Below are 17,753 nucleotides of genomic sequence, written 5' to 3'. Positions count from 1 at the left end.
TAAATATAACTATATGAAATTTGAAAACTTCTGCTTGCATTTTATAAAATACAAGAAAAAAATAAAGACAAATGACAAAGTGGGGAAATACTGTCGATACAAATATGCTAATTTCTCTAATATAGAAACACCACAGGAATTTATAAAAAGGTAGAAAAATGAGCAAAAATATAAACAGTCTACCAAAAAAAATTCAAATGGCTTTTAAATACATGAAATGATACTTGACTCCTAACTCACCTAATAGGTGAGATTCTTCCTCTGCAGTCCTGATACTCAGTGTCTTTTGTCACGAATATTCTTAAAACGCATGTGCAAATGATGTTGGATGTTTGCTAAGATCATCACCTCAAGTCCTCTCCCTCTGACAGAGTGGCTTCTCCAGTCAGAGCAAAGTCTAGAAATCTCCAGCATACATGTTAAGTTGGTGAACTATTAAAGTCTGTACGAGAGAACATTAATATAGCTTGGTTTATTGTTTTCTGGATTTAGATGCTATGTGCTTTAAATCGTGAAAAGTATACAGATAAAAAAAGTATACAAATAGTAAAAATGTAATTCAATATGTTTTGTCTTTGAAATCGGTATTCATTATCATAAAAGCATTATAAGGGATTATTACAAGGAAAATTGCACTCAGATTCTAATGTAAGCTACATACAAATACATATTCTGAGGTCAAATTCTGAGTAATAACAGACACAACTGGAATATCTTCAATGCTCAGACTTCTTTATCACAGGGCAAAAGAACTGGAAAGTCAAGTAACTGTCTTTATAAGAAAATTGAAAACCACTGCTTCCTTACCTGAGTTACCTAATTAATGAGGTGAATACATGGCTACAAGGCTGAAATTAGTCATGTTACCTGTCTACACTCTAAATCCACAATTATTTTTCAGCTCCAAAGCATCCTTTTGCACCAAATGAACCATAATTTGGGGGTACTTTGTAAGTCATCAGAGATGGTAATGCTGTCACATCTCCAAATTAAATAGTATCCATATTTTCTAAGTAATTATTTTTTTTTCTTGAAGTTCCTGGTCAAAAGCTTAAATTCAACAACTCCAAAATACACAGAGCATAAAATAAGGAAGATTTTGCAAATCCAAGAAATGAGATCCATTCCTATTTGTATCTTGGAGACTTTCAAGCATCACTGCACATGAAAGACATTACTGGCCAATCAATGAAGTCTTTAGGCAGTTCTCACTGGAGCAGAACTGGCAATCTCACTGACCTGGATCAAAGCTGACAAAGAGGACAGAAGAGACAACTGCAGCATGACCTAAGTGACAGACATATACACCCTTCTTCACCGGTCAGCTGAAAGCCAATTCATCCTCAGTGATATCCCAAATCAGATCTCTCTGTTGACATGCTAAGTACAATGGAGGTAATATATACCATCTTGATCGCTGGTGAACTGACTATAGGAGTTTGGGGAAATGGATTTATTGTACTGGTTAACTGTACTGGCTGGATCAAAAGGAGAGATATTTCCATGATAGACGTCATCTTGGTGAGCTTAGCCTTCTCCAGAATCTGTTTGTTGTGTGTGATATCTTTAGATGGCCTTCTTATATGCATCTCTCCAGATATATATGCCAATAGCAAGTTAATGAGCATTGTGGATGTTTTCTAGACACTTAGCAATCATTCAAGTGTCTGGTTTACTTCTTGCCTCAGCATCTTCTATTTACTGAAGATAGTCAATATATCCCACCCACTTTTCCTCTGGCTGAAACTAAAGATTAACAGAATCATCCTGGGGATTTTTCTGATGTCCTTCCTTAGCTGTATAATCATTAGTATTTCAATGAATGAGGACTTCTGGGATCCCTTCAAAATCAATCATAAGGAAAACACAACTTGGGAACTGAAAGTGAGTAAAATCCCAAGTGCTTTCAAACTGCTTTTCCTGAACCTGGGGGTTATCATTCCCTTTGTTCTTTGCCTAACCTCGTTTCTCTTATTACTTTTCTCTCTAATTAGACACACCAAGCAGAGGAAACTTTATGCCACAGGGTCCAGAGACCCCAGCACAGAGGCCCACATGAGGGCCATAAAGGCACTGATCATCTTTCTGCTTCTCTTCCTTATGTACTATGCAGTCTTTATTATACTAACCTCTAGCTTACTGATTCCTCAGGGAGAATTAGTGGTGATGTTTGGTAGCGCTATAGCTGTCATTTTCCCATCAAGCCATTCATTCATCCTGATAATGGGGAACAGCAAACTGAGGAAGGCTTTTCTGAAAGTGCTAAGGGTTGTGAAAAGTTTGCACAGAGGAAGAAAACCTTTTGTTCTGCAGAGAATCCTGAATACAAGGAGAAAGAAATCAACAAAAGATCCTCTCCCTTCTCCCAATTAATTACATTCAGTTTTTATAGATGCTATTAAAAATCATTAATATCTATATCTATCGTTATCCTAAATTTTCCTTTGTGTTCCTTCACATTTCTGTCTTAACTTTAAATCAAATGTTATCGAGCCACGTATATTTCTTTGCCTTTGCAAGAAAAAAATGAATACAAACCCCATGCTAACATTTCATATCATTGCCTAAATGCAAAGAGATTCTACTTCTTTCTGTCTGGTAAAGGTCTTGAACTCCAAAAGTAGAATTTTAGGCAAATAGGGTGCGGAGTAGAGATTTTAGAATATATTAGTCCTTCCTATAAAATGAATCATGTAAAACCTGTCTACTTTGTGCTGGAAATCAGTACTTATCTTTTCTGCCCTGTCTTCTTCATTTCAAAATGGTTTATCCTCATGTGGAGGGAGAAAGGACACTCTGGTGAGGTCCTCCCTAGGGTGAAATACAATGGTAAAAAAGAGGGGTGATCTCAGGAAAGTTTGACCAGGAAAGGGGACAAGGGGACAAACGGTGTACACTTAGAAATATGCATATTGAAACCACCCTAGCCAGTTTTAGGAGTCAGTTCTCAAAGATTTTTTGGAATGTTTTCTTTCTTTTCTTTTTTTTTTTAACTCAAGAATCTTTGACATGTCTTTTTTTTTCTTTAGCATCATTCTCTCTTCTTTTTTGTTTATTGTAACATTTTAAAGACAACTGGGTTTCCTTAAATTATTAATTTCATGCTTTCTTATTACACACTATGCATGCATAAGAAATAGGAAAAATAGTACATCTGTTTCTTACATTATAGAAATACTTAAACACAGTTAGAAGAACCTTAGTTTATGTGATTTGTATTACCTAGGTTTAAATTTATTGTGGGTTGGTTCTCCCAAGAAAGAATAAATCAATTTAATAGTAGAATTAGTCTTATTCCCTGGAAATATAATTAAGTAAATATTTTCTTAAAAGTGATTGCTCCATCTAGAGAAATGACTACAATGTAGAATGTGAGATTATAAATCTTATAAAAGGGTTTGATTGTAAATAGAATAATTTAAAATATGTTTTCTTAATTTTACATGAAAATGTTCCTTATCCAAGAGATGACATTTCAGGAAGTGAATTGTCATGGACAGCATTTCCCATATTAAATAAAACTAAACATAGCAAGTCTTTATCTAGCATCTTTCACTTTTATTAAAAAAAACTCCGTTGAGAAAAAAAAAATGTTTAGTAAATATTGCCATGTGCCTGTCTCATAACAGTCATTTATAATTCGACCACTTATAAAATTAACCACTTATAAAAATTATTATCCTCTGACTGAAAGTTAATTTTCTACAACTGACTGTACTGATCATTTCCAAAATCAAAATTAATTTCCACTAGGGAACCTGACTTTTGATTAATTTATAAATATGGTGAAGAAAATGTACTTTCATTTACACATTGTGATTTTTATAGAATACATGTTTTTGTTTGCTTTCTGTGGCTCTGTGTTCAAAATTCAATTTGACAGATCAAAGTACACAAAACTTAAGAGCAAGAAGCTTGTTGCAAATTCATGAAATACAATCTCTTTTAATTTGTATGAGAGCAGTTTCAACCCAGCATTTCCCTTATCACTCACTAAAGGGTGATGGCTATAACTTGCCCGAGATCAAAGCTAGTCAAACTGTTTGGAGCAACCATTTGGTTTAGTCCTCATGAATGGAGTAGCAATTCTATTTCAAAAGAAAGCCGCTTACTTCTGGAATTATATCAAAGTCAAAATAATGGATGAGATGATATCTGTCTGCAGTGATATTGGAGATCGGGGTGTTCTCCCTACCAACATGCTTAGTATGGAAGACAACATCTTTGTGATCATTATAGCTGGAGAATTCATAATAGGAATGTTGGGGAATGTATACATCGGACTAGTAAACTGGATTGACTGGATTCAGAAGAAAAAGATCTCCTCAGTTGACTATATCCTCACCAGTCTAGCCATCTCCAGAATTTGTTTGCTCTGTATATTGATACTAAATGTCATCATAATGATATGCTACCCAGATTTTTATGAAAATGATAAACTACAGACATTCATTAGTATCTTCTGGACACTCACCAACTACTTAAGTAAGTGGTTTGCCACCTGCCTCAACGTCTTCTATTTGCTCAAGATAGCCAATTTCTCCCATCCGCTTTTTCTCTGGCTAAAGCGAAGAATAGACAGAGTGATTCATTGGATTCTGCTGGGTTGTTTGGCCATTTCGTCTTTGATCAGCCTTATACTAGCAATGACACCAGGTTATGATCATGAGTTTCATAAAATTGTAAATCCTAAAAGAAACTGCACTGAAATGTTCAATGTGAGTAAAAGTCAGTTCTTCCACTTGTTGATTCTCTTCAACCTGTTGGCAGTTGTCTCATGTACTGTGTCATTGATCTCATTTTTCCTTTTAGTTATGTCCCTTGGAGACATATCAAGCAAATGAAACTCAATGTTACAGGCTGCAGAGACCCTAGCACAGAGGCCCATGTGGGAGCCATGAAAACTATGACTTCATTTCTCTTCCTCCTTTTTGTATACTATGGGGCTTCTCTTTTGGCGACTTTTAGCTACCTTATGAAAGAAAGGAAGTTAGTTGTGATGTTAGGAGAAATGATAGCAATTCTCTATCCTTCTGGTCATTCACTTATTTTAATTATTAGAAATAACAAGCTGAGGCAGGCATCTATCAGGATGCTAAGATATGGGAGAACATTCTGCATGATGTAAAATCTTAGCTTTATAAATGGACTTTGCTAATAAAAAATATATTTTCATTTTTTCCAGTTATCCTGTTTATTTTGGGTACATATCTTTAAGTGTTCTTGAGACCTGTTAGCACATGAATATATATATCCCTTTGTCTGTGTACAGTTCAGATTCTCATCTTCAGATGCCCTTTCCTCCAAGAGTTTGAGAGCTCACACTTCCCTCGTTGCCTTCTTACTGCAGATATTAGGCATGTACTGCCTAGTTAAGTTCCTTTAAGATTTTACATAGGCCCATGATAAAGAGCACTGAATCGCACTAATTGCTTTTTCATTTTTTCCCTATCATACACTTCTTTCATTGCTGGGCCTTAATTTTGCTTCCTTCATGGCTCTGTCTGCTCACTCCCCTTTGGCTTATTAACTAGGAATTCAGATCTCCCCTGTTTCATCTCTGGTTCAGTGTCCCAATTATGTATCTGTCTCCTCCCAAGTGAGTGATGCTCTATGTGGTCTCCTAGATAGTATTTTCTGGTTGACCTTATTCTGGCACCTCTTGTTGATTTTCCTTGAAATTCAATGTCCTTACAAACAACTTGCTGCTCAGGCAGCAATAGGATAGGAACAGATTCCATCCCAGTATCTCTCTCTCTATGGCCAATCCTAAGTGCTCTTCACAATTTGGATAAAAGAATGGGACAATTAATTTTGATCAGACTGCTTTATTCAGCCTCCTTTCTTAAAAAAAAGACCTGCAGGGGTTCTTTTCACTCAGGACATTAGAAAAGCAATTAATTGGGAAGAAATTAACATACATTATGGAATAACTACATGCTATCACTAAAAGAATAATGTATGCCATAACACTTATAGAGTAGATTACAAAAGAAAATAAGTGAATAAGAGTCACTACCAAAATGCTGTTCTACTGTGAACTACTCACTAGAGTAGTGTTGAAACACTTGATCTGGCATGTCTAAGTTCATGTCTGTCTGATAATGGCTATGCATTTCAGGTACCACCCTTTGCTATTTCAAATTCTGGACTATTTCAATCTACGCATTTTGTTTTGTTATAACTAAAATATTAACTACCTGAAGGTTATCAATTTGTCTTCATATAATGATGTGAAATTCACTGTGCAAAGTCCTGAAATTTACAGTCTTCAGTACATAAACTTCATCAACCATATTTCTAATATCCTAGCATTTAAGTTGCTATTTATTGTACAAGACAGGAGAATTGATATTCTTCTAATGGAATATATTAGTGCATTCTACAAAATACCTCTTAATCCCACACTTACATTCTTCTGCGAGTTTAGATGAAAGAAATGTTTTCTAAGATTAGTACTTCTGGGAAGACTTCCCTCCGTTAGTGTGAAGTCCTTCCTTCCATGTTTAGTTTTCTGTATCTTCAAGGTTTGAAGCACCTCCACTGACCACCAAAGTTCAAAGTAGTTCAAGTAGTAAGGGTTCAAAGCTGTAAGTTCAAAGTAGTAAGGTGACAAAATATTCTCTTGCAAATTTTTGTTGAGTTTTCTTTTCTACTTTTTAAACAAAAATTGTAGTAGGGCATTTAATATGAGATCTGCACTTTCAACAGATTTTTAAGTGTACAATATAATGTTGTTAACTATAGGCACAATATTGTAAACCATGTCTCTAAAATAAATTTATCTTGTGTAACTGAAACTTGATGCTCGTTGAATAATAACTCTGCCTTCTTATCTCCCCTCAGGCCCTGGTAACCACTATTTTATTCTTTGCTTTGATGACCTGACTATCCTAGATACCTATATAAGTGGAATTGGGCAATATTTATCCTTCTGTAATTAGCTTATTTAACTTGGCATAATGTCCTTCAAGTCCACCCAGGTTTTTGCATATTTCAGAATTTTCTTCTTTTTAAGACTGAACGATATTCCATTGTCTGTATATAACACATTTTCTTTATTCATTCATATGCCAGTGAGCAATTCAGCTCTTTCTACATTTAGTTGTTGTGTAGGACACTGCAATGAACAGGGCTAATATCACTTTGAGATCTTGATTTCGATTCTTTTAGATAAATAACCAGATTTGGGGGATGCTGGTTCATGTGGTAGTTATATTTTTAATCCTTTGACGAGCTTTCATCCTGTTTCCATAGTAGCTGCACCCTAATTTAAATGCTATACAACCCAAGTATGCAGAAAATCTATACTTACCTGAAAAACAACAAAAAACAAAAACATATCCTAAAATTTATTTGAGTAAAGGTATCATAGTTACAGAGACCTTTTATTTACCAGGTTACTAAGGAGAAGAAAATGATATGCCTGGGTCAGGGATCATTTCCAAGATCAGAGGAAAGCAGTCATCTGTGAACCTAGCTACATAATGAGACAGTGTGTTCAAAAATCAAAGCTGCATCTTGGGAATGAAGGTTCGTCCTTTAAAGAAGGATGGAAAGATACCATGTAGCCAAAGAAAGTATCATCACCCCAGAATTATTCTATGGAAATTCTATATAGCAAAGTGTTTCTCAGTAACTCTAAATTAGAGAAGCTACTTCAAAATAGGAGTAGCTTGTAAGAATGAGGTAAACTTAATCATTTTTCTCCTCCCTTATAGTCTAGAAAGGCTAATGATCTAGATTCTCAGATGCAGTTTGGCAAGGCAGAGGGTGTAGAATAGATAAAAACACAGCATTTTATCTCTTCTCTCATGTGTGCACTGCTCTTGAGAACATTTTAAATGTAAAGAGAAAATATAAAGATAATCAATACTCCATTAGGGCTCTTTCGTCTTGTTATATATTACATCACAAACTAAATGACCATTAAAGTGATTTGACTAAGAAGACAATGCATTATTTTAAAAGATCTTGTGCATGTAACTCTTCATCTGAACAACCAAGATAAATGAGCTAAAATGTTTTTTAGACCCAGATAATCTATATTTAGTGTTAATCTTTTAGAACCCCCGAAAATGTACAGTTCTCAATGCTAACCCAAACTTTGGATTTTTAGCAGTAATCAATATTATCATTTAGGAAAATGAAGATTCCTCTACAAATTTCGATTTTGGCCTGTTTTGTAATAACCAGAAAATCCTTGGAGTTTAGATTTGCCAGATAAAATACAGAACACCCAATTAAATTTGAATTTTAGTACTTCCTAGAAGTACTAATTTCATGCAATTTGGGACATACACTTAAAAAAATCATTTATTTTATTTTATTTTAATTTATTTTTTCAGTGAAAGATCATTTATTGTTTCTTTGAAATTCAAGTTTAACTGGGTGTCCTGTATTTTTATTTGCTAAATCTAGCAGCCCTATTGAGGTTACTAGTATGTGTCCCAGATTAATGAATCCAAAATGTGCAAAACATAGCCTTGCAAAACACAGACAATGCAGGACCATGAAAAGGAACAGGTCTAATTTGCATCCTAAAATGTAGCTCAGCCTAAATTAACCATATGTGGAAAAGTAAGGCCTGCCGGTTCCAGTTTTACATACAGGTGACACAGGCAGTGGCCAGGACAGGGATTGCCAACCACATTTGCTTCTCAATACTAATTAGGATTTAATGATGATAGCTACAGTCTTCATTTTTCACTCCAGTCTCCACCACAAGGCAGACTACAATAAGAGAGGCAAAGGAAATTAGAGCAAAATCAAGAAGTAGGTGTACCTATCAAGCTACATCAGTTCAGCTTGAAACCAATTGTTTTTTTTCTGTATTTTACCATGCCGGATAAAGTGGAAACTACCTTAATGCTCATAGCAGCTGGAGAGTTTTCAATGGGGATTTTAGGGAATGCATTCATTGGATTGGTAAACTGCATGGGCTGGATCAAGAATAGGAAGATCACCTCCATTGATTTAATCCTCACAAGTCTGGCCATATCCAGAATTTGTCTATTATGTATAATACTATTAGATTGTTTCATATTGGTGCTGTATCCAGATGTGTATACTGCCGGTAAACAAATGAGAATCATTGACTTCTTCTGGACACTAACCAACCATTTAAGTGTCTGGTTTGCCACCTGCCTCAGCATTTTCTATTTCCTCAAGATTGCAAACTTTTACCATCCCCTTTTCCTCCGGATGAAGTGGAGAATTGACAGCATGATTCCTAGGATCCTGCTGGGGTGCTTGGCCCTCTCTGCGTTTATTAGCCTTGTTGTGACTGAGAATTTGAATGATGATTTCAGGTATTGTGTTAAGACAAAGAGGAAAGCAAACGTAACTGTGAGATGCAGAGTAAATAAAGCTCAGTATGCTTCCATCAAGATTTGCCTCAACCTGTTAACGCTCCTCCCTTTTTCTGCATCCCTGATCTCATTTCTCCTCTTGATCCTCTCCCTCTGGAGACATAACAGGCAGATGAAGGTCAGTGCCACCCAGTGCAGAGACTTCAACATAGAAGCCCACGTGGGAGCCATGAAAGCTGTCATCTCCTTTCTCCTCCTTTTCATTGCCTACTATTTGGCCTTTCTCGTAGCTACCTCTAGCTACTTTATGCCAGAGACTGAATTAGCAGTGATCATTGGTGAGTTAATAGCTCTAATCTATCCCTCAAGCCATTCATTTATCCTAATTCTGGGGAGCAAAAAACTAAGACAGACATCACTAACAGTGCTATGGAAAGTAAAGTATATTCTGAACAGAAGAAATTTTTAACACCATGAACAGATCTGAAGGCCCAACTATCATTTACTAGGACGAAGGAAGACATGATGTTTCTTAGTTGTCTTTGGTTCTTGCATTAATGTTGGTTTCATATGGTTAATTGTGCTTAAATGTATTTACTATATCTATAATTGTAACTTAGGAAATCTCACGTAGATCAGATTTTGCCTCTTTCTCTTAGTCTCTTTCTTCTCTCTCTCTCCTCCCTTTCAGAGTTTTTTCTTTAAACATGTTTTGGAACATATAAAAGTTAATATCTTAATATTAACTGTTAGAGGAGAGAATATTTTCATAGTTAGTTCTAAATCATTTCTCTAGATGCAAAATTGTACAACTAATTCAGAACAACTGTAATAGTATCTAGTTGTTATTTGCATCCCTATGAAAAGCAGCTCACTCATCCCCATGGTCCTAGTTAGGTTTTCTCCACAGACCATCCAACTAGACTCCACCTTTGAAAAAAGTTCAATATGGTGACAGTTCTTAATCAAATGTTATGCAAGTCTGTGAATGTGGCAGACAATAATACTGATTATAATCATGGTTTAAATATGTATTGTAATTAAAGTAAATATTGTCACAAGTTCAAAAATTATTTTGGGACAATAGATCAATGAAAGAAAGATATTCTGTAAGTGTGAGAGAAGGAGAGTTTATATAGAAAGCTTCTATAAAACAAAGTTGGCTAAAGAAGGAACTTACTGATTGATTATTGAAGTACATTTCTCCATAAAAGAATATACAAAATTGCTTTTAGCAGACAAAGACTGTACCAGACACTGATTGTCAAGATACCCTTATAAGATAAGACCTTCAATCAAAAACTAATGAACTGAAATGATAAAACATCAAAACTGTCAAAGAGGACATTGATTCAATACAGATCACCACTACATGCCACGAGAATACTACTTGGATTATACATATATTATTTATGAAATAACTCTTTGGGAAATTCCAGAAAAAGCATATCATTTTTGTTGCAGAAAGGATATTTTGGAGTGATTAACTATGCTACTAACTAGCCTAGAATAGCCATAATCTTTGTGTGGAGAAAAAATGTTTGTAAATATTCTCATCAATAAATTTGGCAAAAATAAAAATTAATTCTACATTAGTTTCATATGTTAATTTTTCTTATCTGAATCTGAGTGTGCAAGATACATGTTGATTAAAAGGATAAATTTTAAAAGAATTATATTGAGTCCTTTGTAAGTTAAAGAGATAGCAGAAAATTAGAAGCATACACTGAAGCTTACATTCTTTTCAAAATAGTCTTAAAGAATACCTGTCCCACCTCCCACATATGCAGAGACCAATATATTTGGATTGATTAGGCATGGGAACGAAGGAAAAAACAAAACAAAACCCTGGGGGCTAAGAGAAATCTTGGAAAATCCATGTTTGATGTTTTCATGTTGTAGACTTGAGAATTTTGATCATTTACTTACATTAGAAACATTAACACCTTAACATTCAACTTCTCTGTAAACAGCAGCCAGACAAAGATACTAACATGGAAAGAGAAGCTGTATTAGAAATCTCTTATTGTACATAATTCTACTTACTGACATATCTAGGATGAAAGTGATGTAACCAAGTGGTTTATCTTCTGAGATTATATTAATTCTGAGGAATTAGGCAACGATGATAACTTAGGGTTGAAAGAAGACTTGTATTATTCTTTTACTCTGTTTGGAGTAGAGTTTTCCAGGCTTACTCTAAGAGAATGTAGCAAACAGTTTACAGAGAATGCAGGCAAATTCCTTCTTGTTTTTATTCCTTGTATAATAAGTACACATACACTCACAAACTGAATATCTGAGTGTTATACACAATATTGCATGCTGTAAATACAGATGAAATGTGACAAAATCCAAAGACATGGTGGAAGACAGATAATGATCATGTAAACAAACTCAGAGTTATAAGTCATGATTGATACAGCTTAGAATAACTGGAGAAGAGGAAGGGAGGAGTCAAGATGGCAGAGAAGTAGCAGGCTGAGACTACTTCAGCTAGCAGGAGATCAGCTAGATAGCTTATCTAAAGATTGCAAACACCTACAAATCCAACAGGAGATCGAAGATAAGAAGAACAGCAATTCTAGAACAGAAAATCAACCTCTCTCTGAAAGGTAGGACTGGCGGAGAAATGAATCCAAAGCGACAGGAAGATAGACTGTGGGGGGAGGGGCCGGCTCCCTGCAAGCGGCGGAGCAACAGAGCACAAAATCAGGACATTTAAAAGTCTGTTCCGCTGAGGGATATCACTCCAGAGGCTAAACCAAGGTGAAGCCCACGCGGGGTCAGTGTGGCCTCAGGTCCCGCAGGGTCACAGAAGGATCGGGGGTGTCTGAGTGTCGCAGAGCTTGCAGGTATTAGAATGGGGAAGCTGGCTACAGAGACAGAGCGGAGGAGTGAGCTCTCAGCTCAGGGTTACCTTGACCAGTGGCAGGCTCGGTGAGCTGGGAGCAGGGCTAGCCAATAGGATTCAACAGTACATTAAAAGGATTATTCACCATGACCAAGTGGGATTTATTCCAGGGCTGCAAGGTTGGTTCAACAACCTCAAATCAATCAATGTGATACAACACATTAATAAAAGAAAGAACAAGAACCATCTGATACTCTCAATAGATGCCGAAAAAGCATTTGACAAAGTACAGCATCCCTTCCTGATCAAAATGCTTAGAAGTGTATGAAAAACCCACCGCAAATATCATTCTCAATGGAGAAAAACTGAAAGCTTTTCCGCTGAGGTCAGGAACACGGCAGAGATGTCCATTATCACCACTGCTATTCAACATAGTACTAGAAGTCCTAACCTCAGCAATAAGACAACAAAAGGAAATTAAAGGCATCCAAATTGGCAAAGAAGAAGTCCAACTATCACTCTTTGCAGATGATATGATACTCTATGTGGAAAACCCAAAAGACTCCACTCCAAAACTGCTAGAACTTGTACAGGAATTCAGTAAAGTGTCAGGATACAAAGTCAATGCACAGAAATCAGTTGCATTTCTCTATGCCAACAACAAGACAGAAGAAGGAGAAATTAAGGAGTCAATCCCATTTACAATTGCACCCAAAACTATAAGATACCAAGGAATAAACCTAACCAAAGAGGCAAAGAATCTATACTCAGAAAACCATAAAGTACTCATGAAAGAAATTGAGGAAGACACAAAGAAAAGGAAAAATGTTCCTTGCTCCTGGATTGGAAGAATAAATATTGTGAAAATGTCTATGCTACCTAAAGCAATCTACACATTTAATGCAACTCCTATCAAAATACCATCCATTTTTTTTCCAAAGAAATGGAACAAATAATCCTAAAATTTATATGGAACCAGAAAAGACCTCGAATAGCCTAAGAAATATTGAAAAAGAAAGCCAAAGTTGGTGGCATCACAATTCCGGACTTCAAGCTCTATTACAAAGCTGTCATCATCAAGACAGCATGGTACTGGCACAAAAACAGACACATAGATCAATGGAACAGAATAGAGAGCCCAGAAATAGACCCTCAACTCTAAGGTCAACTCATCTTCGACAAAGCAGGGAAGAATGTCCAATGGAAAAAAGCCTCTTCAATAAATGGTGTTGGGAAAATTGGACAACCACATGCAGAAAAATGAAGTTGGACTATTTCCTTATACCACACAGAAAATAGACTCAAAATGGATGAAGGACCTCAATGTGTGAAAGGAATCCATCAAAATCCTTGAGGAGAACACAGGCAGCAACCTCTTCGACCTCAGCCACAGCAACATCTTCCTAGGAACATCACCAAAGGCAAGGGAAGCAAGGGCAAAAATGAACTATTGGGATTTTATCAAGATCAAAAGCTTTTGCACAGCAAAGGAAACAGTTAACAAAACCAAAAGACAACTGACAGAATGGGAGAAGATATTTGCAAACGACATATCAGATAAAGGGCTAGTGTCCAAAATCTATGAAGAACTTAGCAAACTCAACACCCAAAGAACAAATAATTCAATCAAGAAATGGGCAGAAGACATGAATAAACATTTCTGCAAAGAAGACATCCAGATGGCCAACAGACACATGAAAAAATGCTCCATATCACTTGGCATCAGGGAAATACAAATCAAAACCACAATGAGATATCACCTCACACCAGTCAGAATGGCTAAAATTAACAAGTCAGGAAATGACAGATGCTGGCGAGGATGCGGAGAAAGGGGAACCCTCCTACACTGATAGTGGGAATGCAAGCTGGTGCAACCACTCTGGAAAACAACATGGAGGTTCCTCAAAATGTTGAAAATAGAACTACCCTATGACCAGCAATTGCACTACTGGGTATTTAGCGGCTCAGATTTGGATGGTGGTAATAAAGTTAAAACATTTTTTTTTCAAGATTTATTTATTTATTTGAGGAGGGGGGTGCAGAAGGAGAGAGTATCCAAGCAGATTTCTGCTGAGCATAGAGCATGTAGCAGGGCTCAATCTCACAATCCCTGAAATCATGACCTAAGCCAAAACCAAGAATCACACAGTTAAACGAATGAGCCCCCCAGGCACCACTAGAATTAGGACATTTTAAAAAGATGAATTCTGTATATTATATAGGTAAAGCTGATAGGTCTTATTACTCAATTAGATAAAGCGAAGGAATTGAAGAAGAAGAAGAATCGGAAAGTACATCATTTTACTTTAACAATTCTGACTATACAACTACCTAAGATTGAGTGGAAAATGTTAAGGGGGTTGGGAGAACAATAATCAAAAATTCTTTTTTTTTTTTAACATATTACGTTTAGAAGATCTAGGAAATAACCAGGTGGAAATGTCAAATAGATAACTGAGTATATGAATCTTTCACTAAAGATTAAAATAAGAGATTTATATTTGGGAGCCATTAACATAAAAAAAAGGATTACCTAAAAGCTTTCTAGAGGAGTGACAGTAGATTTGAAGCCTGAGATATTCAAATCTTTAGAAGGTAAATTGGAGAGAGGCCACAGCAAAAGAAAAAAGTAGAGCCTGTAGGAAGGTAAGAAAAAAGCAATGAAATGTCTGGTTGACTGGAAATAAGAGATGTCATTGTGTTAGGCAGAGGGGGAGATCAGCTTTCAAATGCTGCTGAGGAAAACAGTGAAATTGATATAACAAAAAAAACTTTGGATCTTGCAACACGGATGGTATTGGGGCAGAAGCTGGGTTCAGGGGGAATGAATTAAGAGAAAGCAGAGTGATGGGAAATGCATCATTTCCTAATGAGTTTTATTATTAAGGATAGTAAAGAACAGAGCATGGGTGTTTTTTTTAAAATTTTTTTCTATTGGTTTTGTTTTTCAGTGGGATGATACAGTGAGTGCATGCAAACTAAGACACTCAAAGAGAGGAGGATAATAATATAGGAGAGGGATAGTAATAGCTGGAGCTATTATGTTACAATAATTATCCCTGACATTAAACAGTGGAACCCTCATACCTGAGAGAGGGATATTTAGGTGGGTGAACCTGAAACTATGAAAGCATTAAATTTCCTGGAACCTCCAGGGCCACCAAGAGCAAACCCCTACAACCTACAAGGACAGGAGAGCCATTGCACTCCTGAAAACTGTTTAATTAACTCAATGTGAAGGAAAGAAACACTTATTCTCCTCAAGATATGTCCTACGACTCCTCATTTCTTCAGGACAAAGTATCAACACAGCCCAATATGGTAAGTACAATTTCCATTCTAAAAAAAAAAAAAACAAAAACAGAAACAAATAAACAAATAGAAAAAAACAAGCTAATACTCTCACATACTGCTAACAAATCAGCAGAAATAAGAAAACATGCTGGAGATGGGTCTTGAGGGTGATGGATCAAAAGGTTCTCTATATTTAAGCTGGGTATGGAGAATTTATGGAGCCAGGGGCCCTCAATAATGACTCATATTCTGGCAAGGGCACATAAATCCAGCCCTAATGTGCTGTTGGAAGAGCTCCATGAATGTTGGACACAATGCTGGCCTCATATACAAGGTAGACTTGTTGCAATTCCCCAATTATAGAATTAAAAAGGATCAGACAGTTCACGGAGATAGTAATGTCAGCAAGGATTCCTACAGAAGACATAAGAAACCACCTCTTATTCCCCAGGAGATCCCTGAAGAGATCTTCTTCACTGAGGCAACCATAGATGCTCTGCTGAGGGGAACACCCGCATCACTGAAAGCCCTTGATGGCCTATTGTCTGTAGACCAGAGCTGGCTGATGGGAGAAGCTGCCAGGAACCTGGGTTCCAGGTTTCCATGAGAACACTGGAATTGTCTCTGGGAGCACTGAACTATCATCAGCGCTTCGAGCAACAAGGTCAGCCAGAGTGCTAGTCACCGTGTACTCAGCTGGACGAATCTGTGGTCAATGCCAAGGAAAATGGTGAACCTAGGATTCTGAGAGATAGACAGTTGAGTAAAGTGCTTCTTGCACTAGATAGGAAAAAAAATGCTAAGAAGCTTTTGTAATAGAGAAACACTATTGCTTCTCAAGCTTCCAACTCTCAGTCACTTCACCTTACTGACTGAAGAGAGGCTGGATCTTACCGAGGAATAACCTTGTCAGGTTTTCATGGTACACGTTTTCCAAATTCCATCCTGCCCAAAGAGAATTGCACTCACTTGGCAGAGTCATAGTGAACTGGAGAAAAAACGTCAGTTAGCTATGTAGAGAGATTTTCAATAGCAGATATGACTGGACAGTAACAACTGAACAACAGCAATGCCATCATGAGCTTCCTGGGGGAGTGGGAGTCTAGGTGGGACAAATCCTTCAGTGGTTCCTGTGGGTCTACACACCCACCCTGAAGTTATCTACTGTGTTCTCAAGAATAAAATTGGGATAGATGTTTTTAGCATCTGTCAGGATGCAGACCTGACATTTCTTAAGTTTTGGGTAAAGATCAGAGCTGGGACTACTACCCTGCTTGCATGATAAAGAGAAAGCTTCTAATTTTTTTCTTGAGTCTTCACCCCAGTGACTTTCCAATGATTCAACCCCCAGGTTTATATGGCTTCATATATTTTTCACTGTGAAATATATCCAACTACATAGATAGGATAGTCACATTTCTTCAGAAATTATATGGCAAGCCTATGAGGGTACTGAGATTGCCAGCAGGCACAGATGAATTTTGCTTCCAAAGAGGAGGTCAGTTCTAGGACTGATTTCAGACGTGAACATGGCAGGGGGTATGGGAATCGACAGATTTAAACATGTTTCCATTGTGTCTGTTTTCCTGACCTGTAAATTCTTCACTAGCACTAGTACTAAGAGCAAACTACTTATACTCTTGCTAGAAATGTTCACTAGAACCTTCTTTATCCTCACTGAATTTTATTGTCAGCCTTTGGGTCCACTGGCATTCACATGCATGAGTGTCCACAGGTGTCATCCAATTTGGACACTCAGAGAAACAAGAACCTCAAGGTAAAGCACAGTTCCTAGGCTGTCTCTATGGAGCCCACCACCTGAGGGATGTTCCCTGTCAAATCTCTTTCTGCTGCTCTTCACTCAGATGCTTCTGAGGTGGATGGAAAAAATGTATTGTCATTAGTCCAAGTATCTCCCTTCAATTAAAAATTCTCACCAGATTCTTTGGCTAGAGCTGCTGTAACAAAGGACTACAAAGTGATTGGCTTAAAGGACAGAAATTTATTTCCTCACAGTTCTGGACACTAGAAGTCTAAGAACAAGCTTTTGGTGCAGTCTGAGGGCTCTCAGGAAGAAGCTCTTCCAGGCTTTGCTCTTAGCTTCTGCTGGTTTCCTAGCAGTTTTGGTGCTCCTTAGTTTCTGCCACATTTCCCTAATCTCTGCCTTGAGCATCACTTGCCCTTCTCCCTGTGTACATCTGTGTGTCCTCATTTTCCCTATTCATTTCTATGTTCTTATGGTCCCTTTTTTCTCTTTTGAAAAATGTGGAAACTAGCTGACATACAATATTACG

At 36.9% G+C, this 17,753-nt stretch overlaps 3 protein-coding genes across 3 annotated transcripts; all 3 read left to right on the top strand.

Moving 5' to 3' along the window:
• The first annotated feature begins 1,377 nt into the window (after nt 1-1,377).
• TAS2R9 (taste 2 receptor member 9) lies at nt 1,378-2,373 on the top strand. The gene is given in 1 exon segment (XM_032347758.1): nt 1,378-2,373. A coding segment is annotated over 1 exon segment (996 nt).
• Nucleotides 2,374-4,199: 1,826 nt separating this feature from the next.
• Nucleotides 4,200-5,128, top strand: TAS2R8 (taste 2 receptor member 8). Its single transcript, XM_032347757.1, is given in 2 exon segments — nt 4,200-4,821; nt 4,824-5,128. Coding segments are annotated over 2 exon segments (927 nt in total).
• A 3,713-nt stretch (nt 5,129-8,841) lies between these two features.
• TAS2R7 (taste 2 receptor member 7) lies at nt 8,842-9,780 on the top strand. The gene has a single exon (XM_032345605.1). The coding sequence runs from the start codon at nt 8,842-8,844 to the stop codon at nt 9,778-9,780; it is 939 nt and encodes a 312-aa protein (XP_032201496.1).
• Nucleotides 9,781-17,753: the final 7,973 nt, after the last annotated feature.

Source organism: Mustela erminea, chromosome 6 (assembly GCF_009829155.1).
Source record: "Mustela erminea isolate mMusErm1 chromosome 6, mMusErm1.Pri, whole genome shotgun sequence".
Taxonomy (NCBI): Eukaryota; Metazoa; Chordata; class Mammalia; order Carnivora; family Mustelidae; genus Mustela; species Mustela erminea.
The sequence above is the reverse complement of the archived record's forward strand: the minus strand, read 5'-3'. Positions and strand labels throughout refer to the sequence as shown.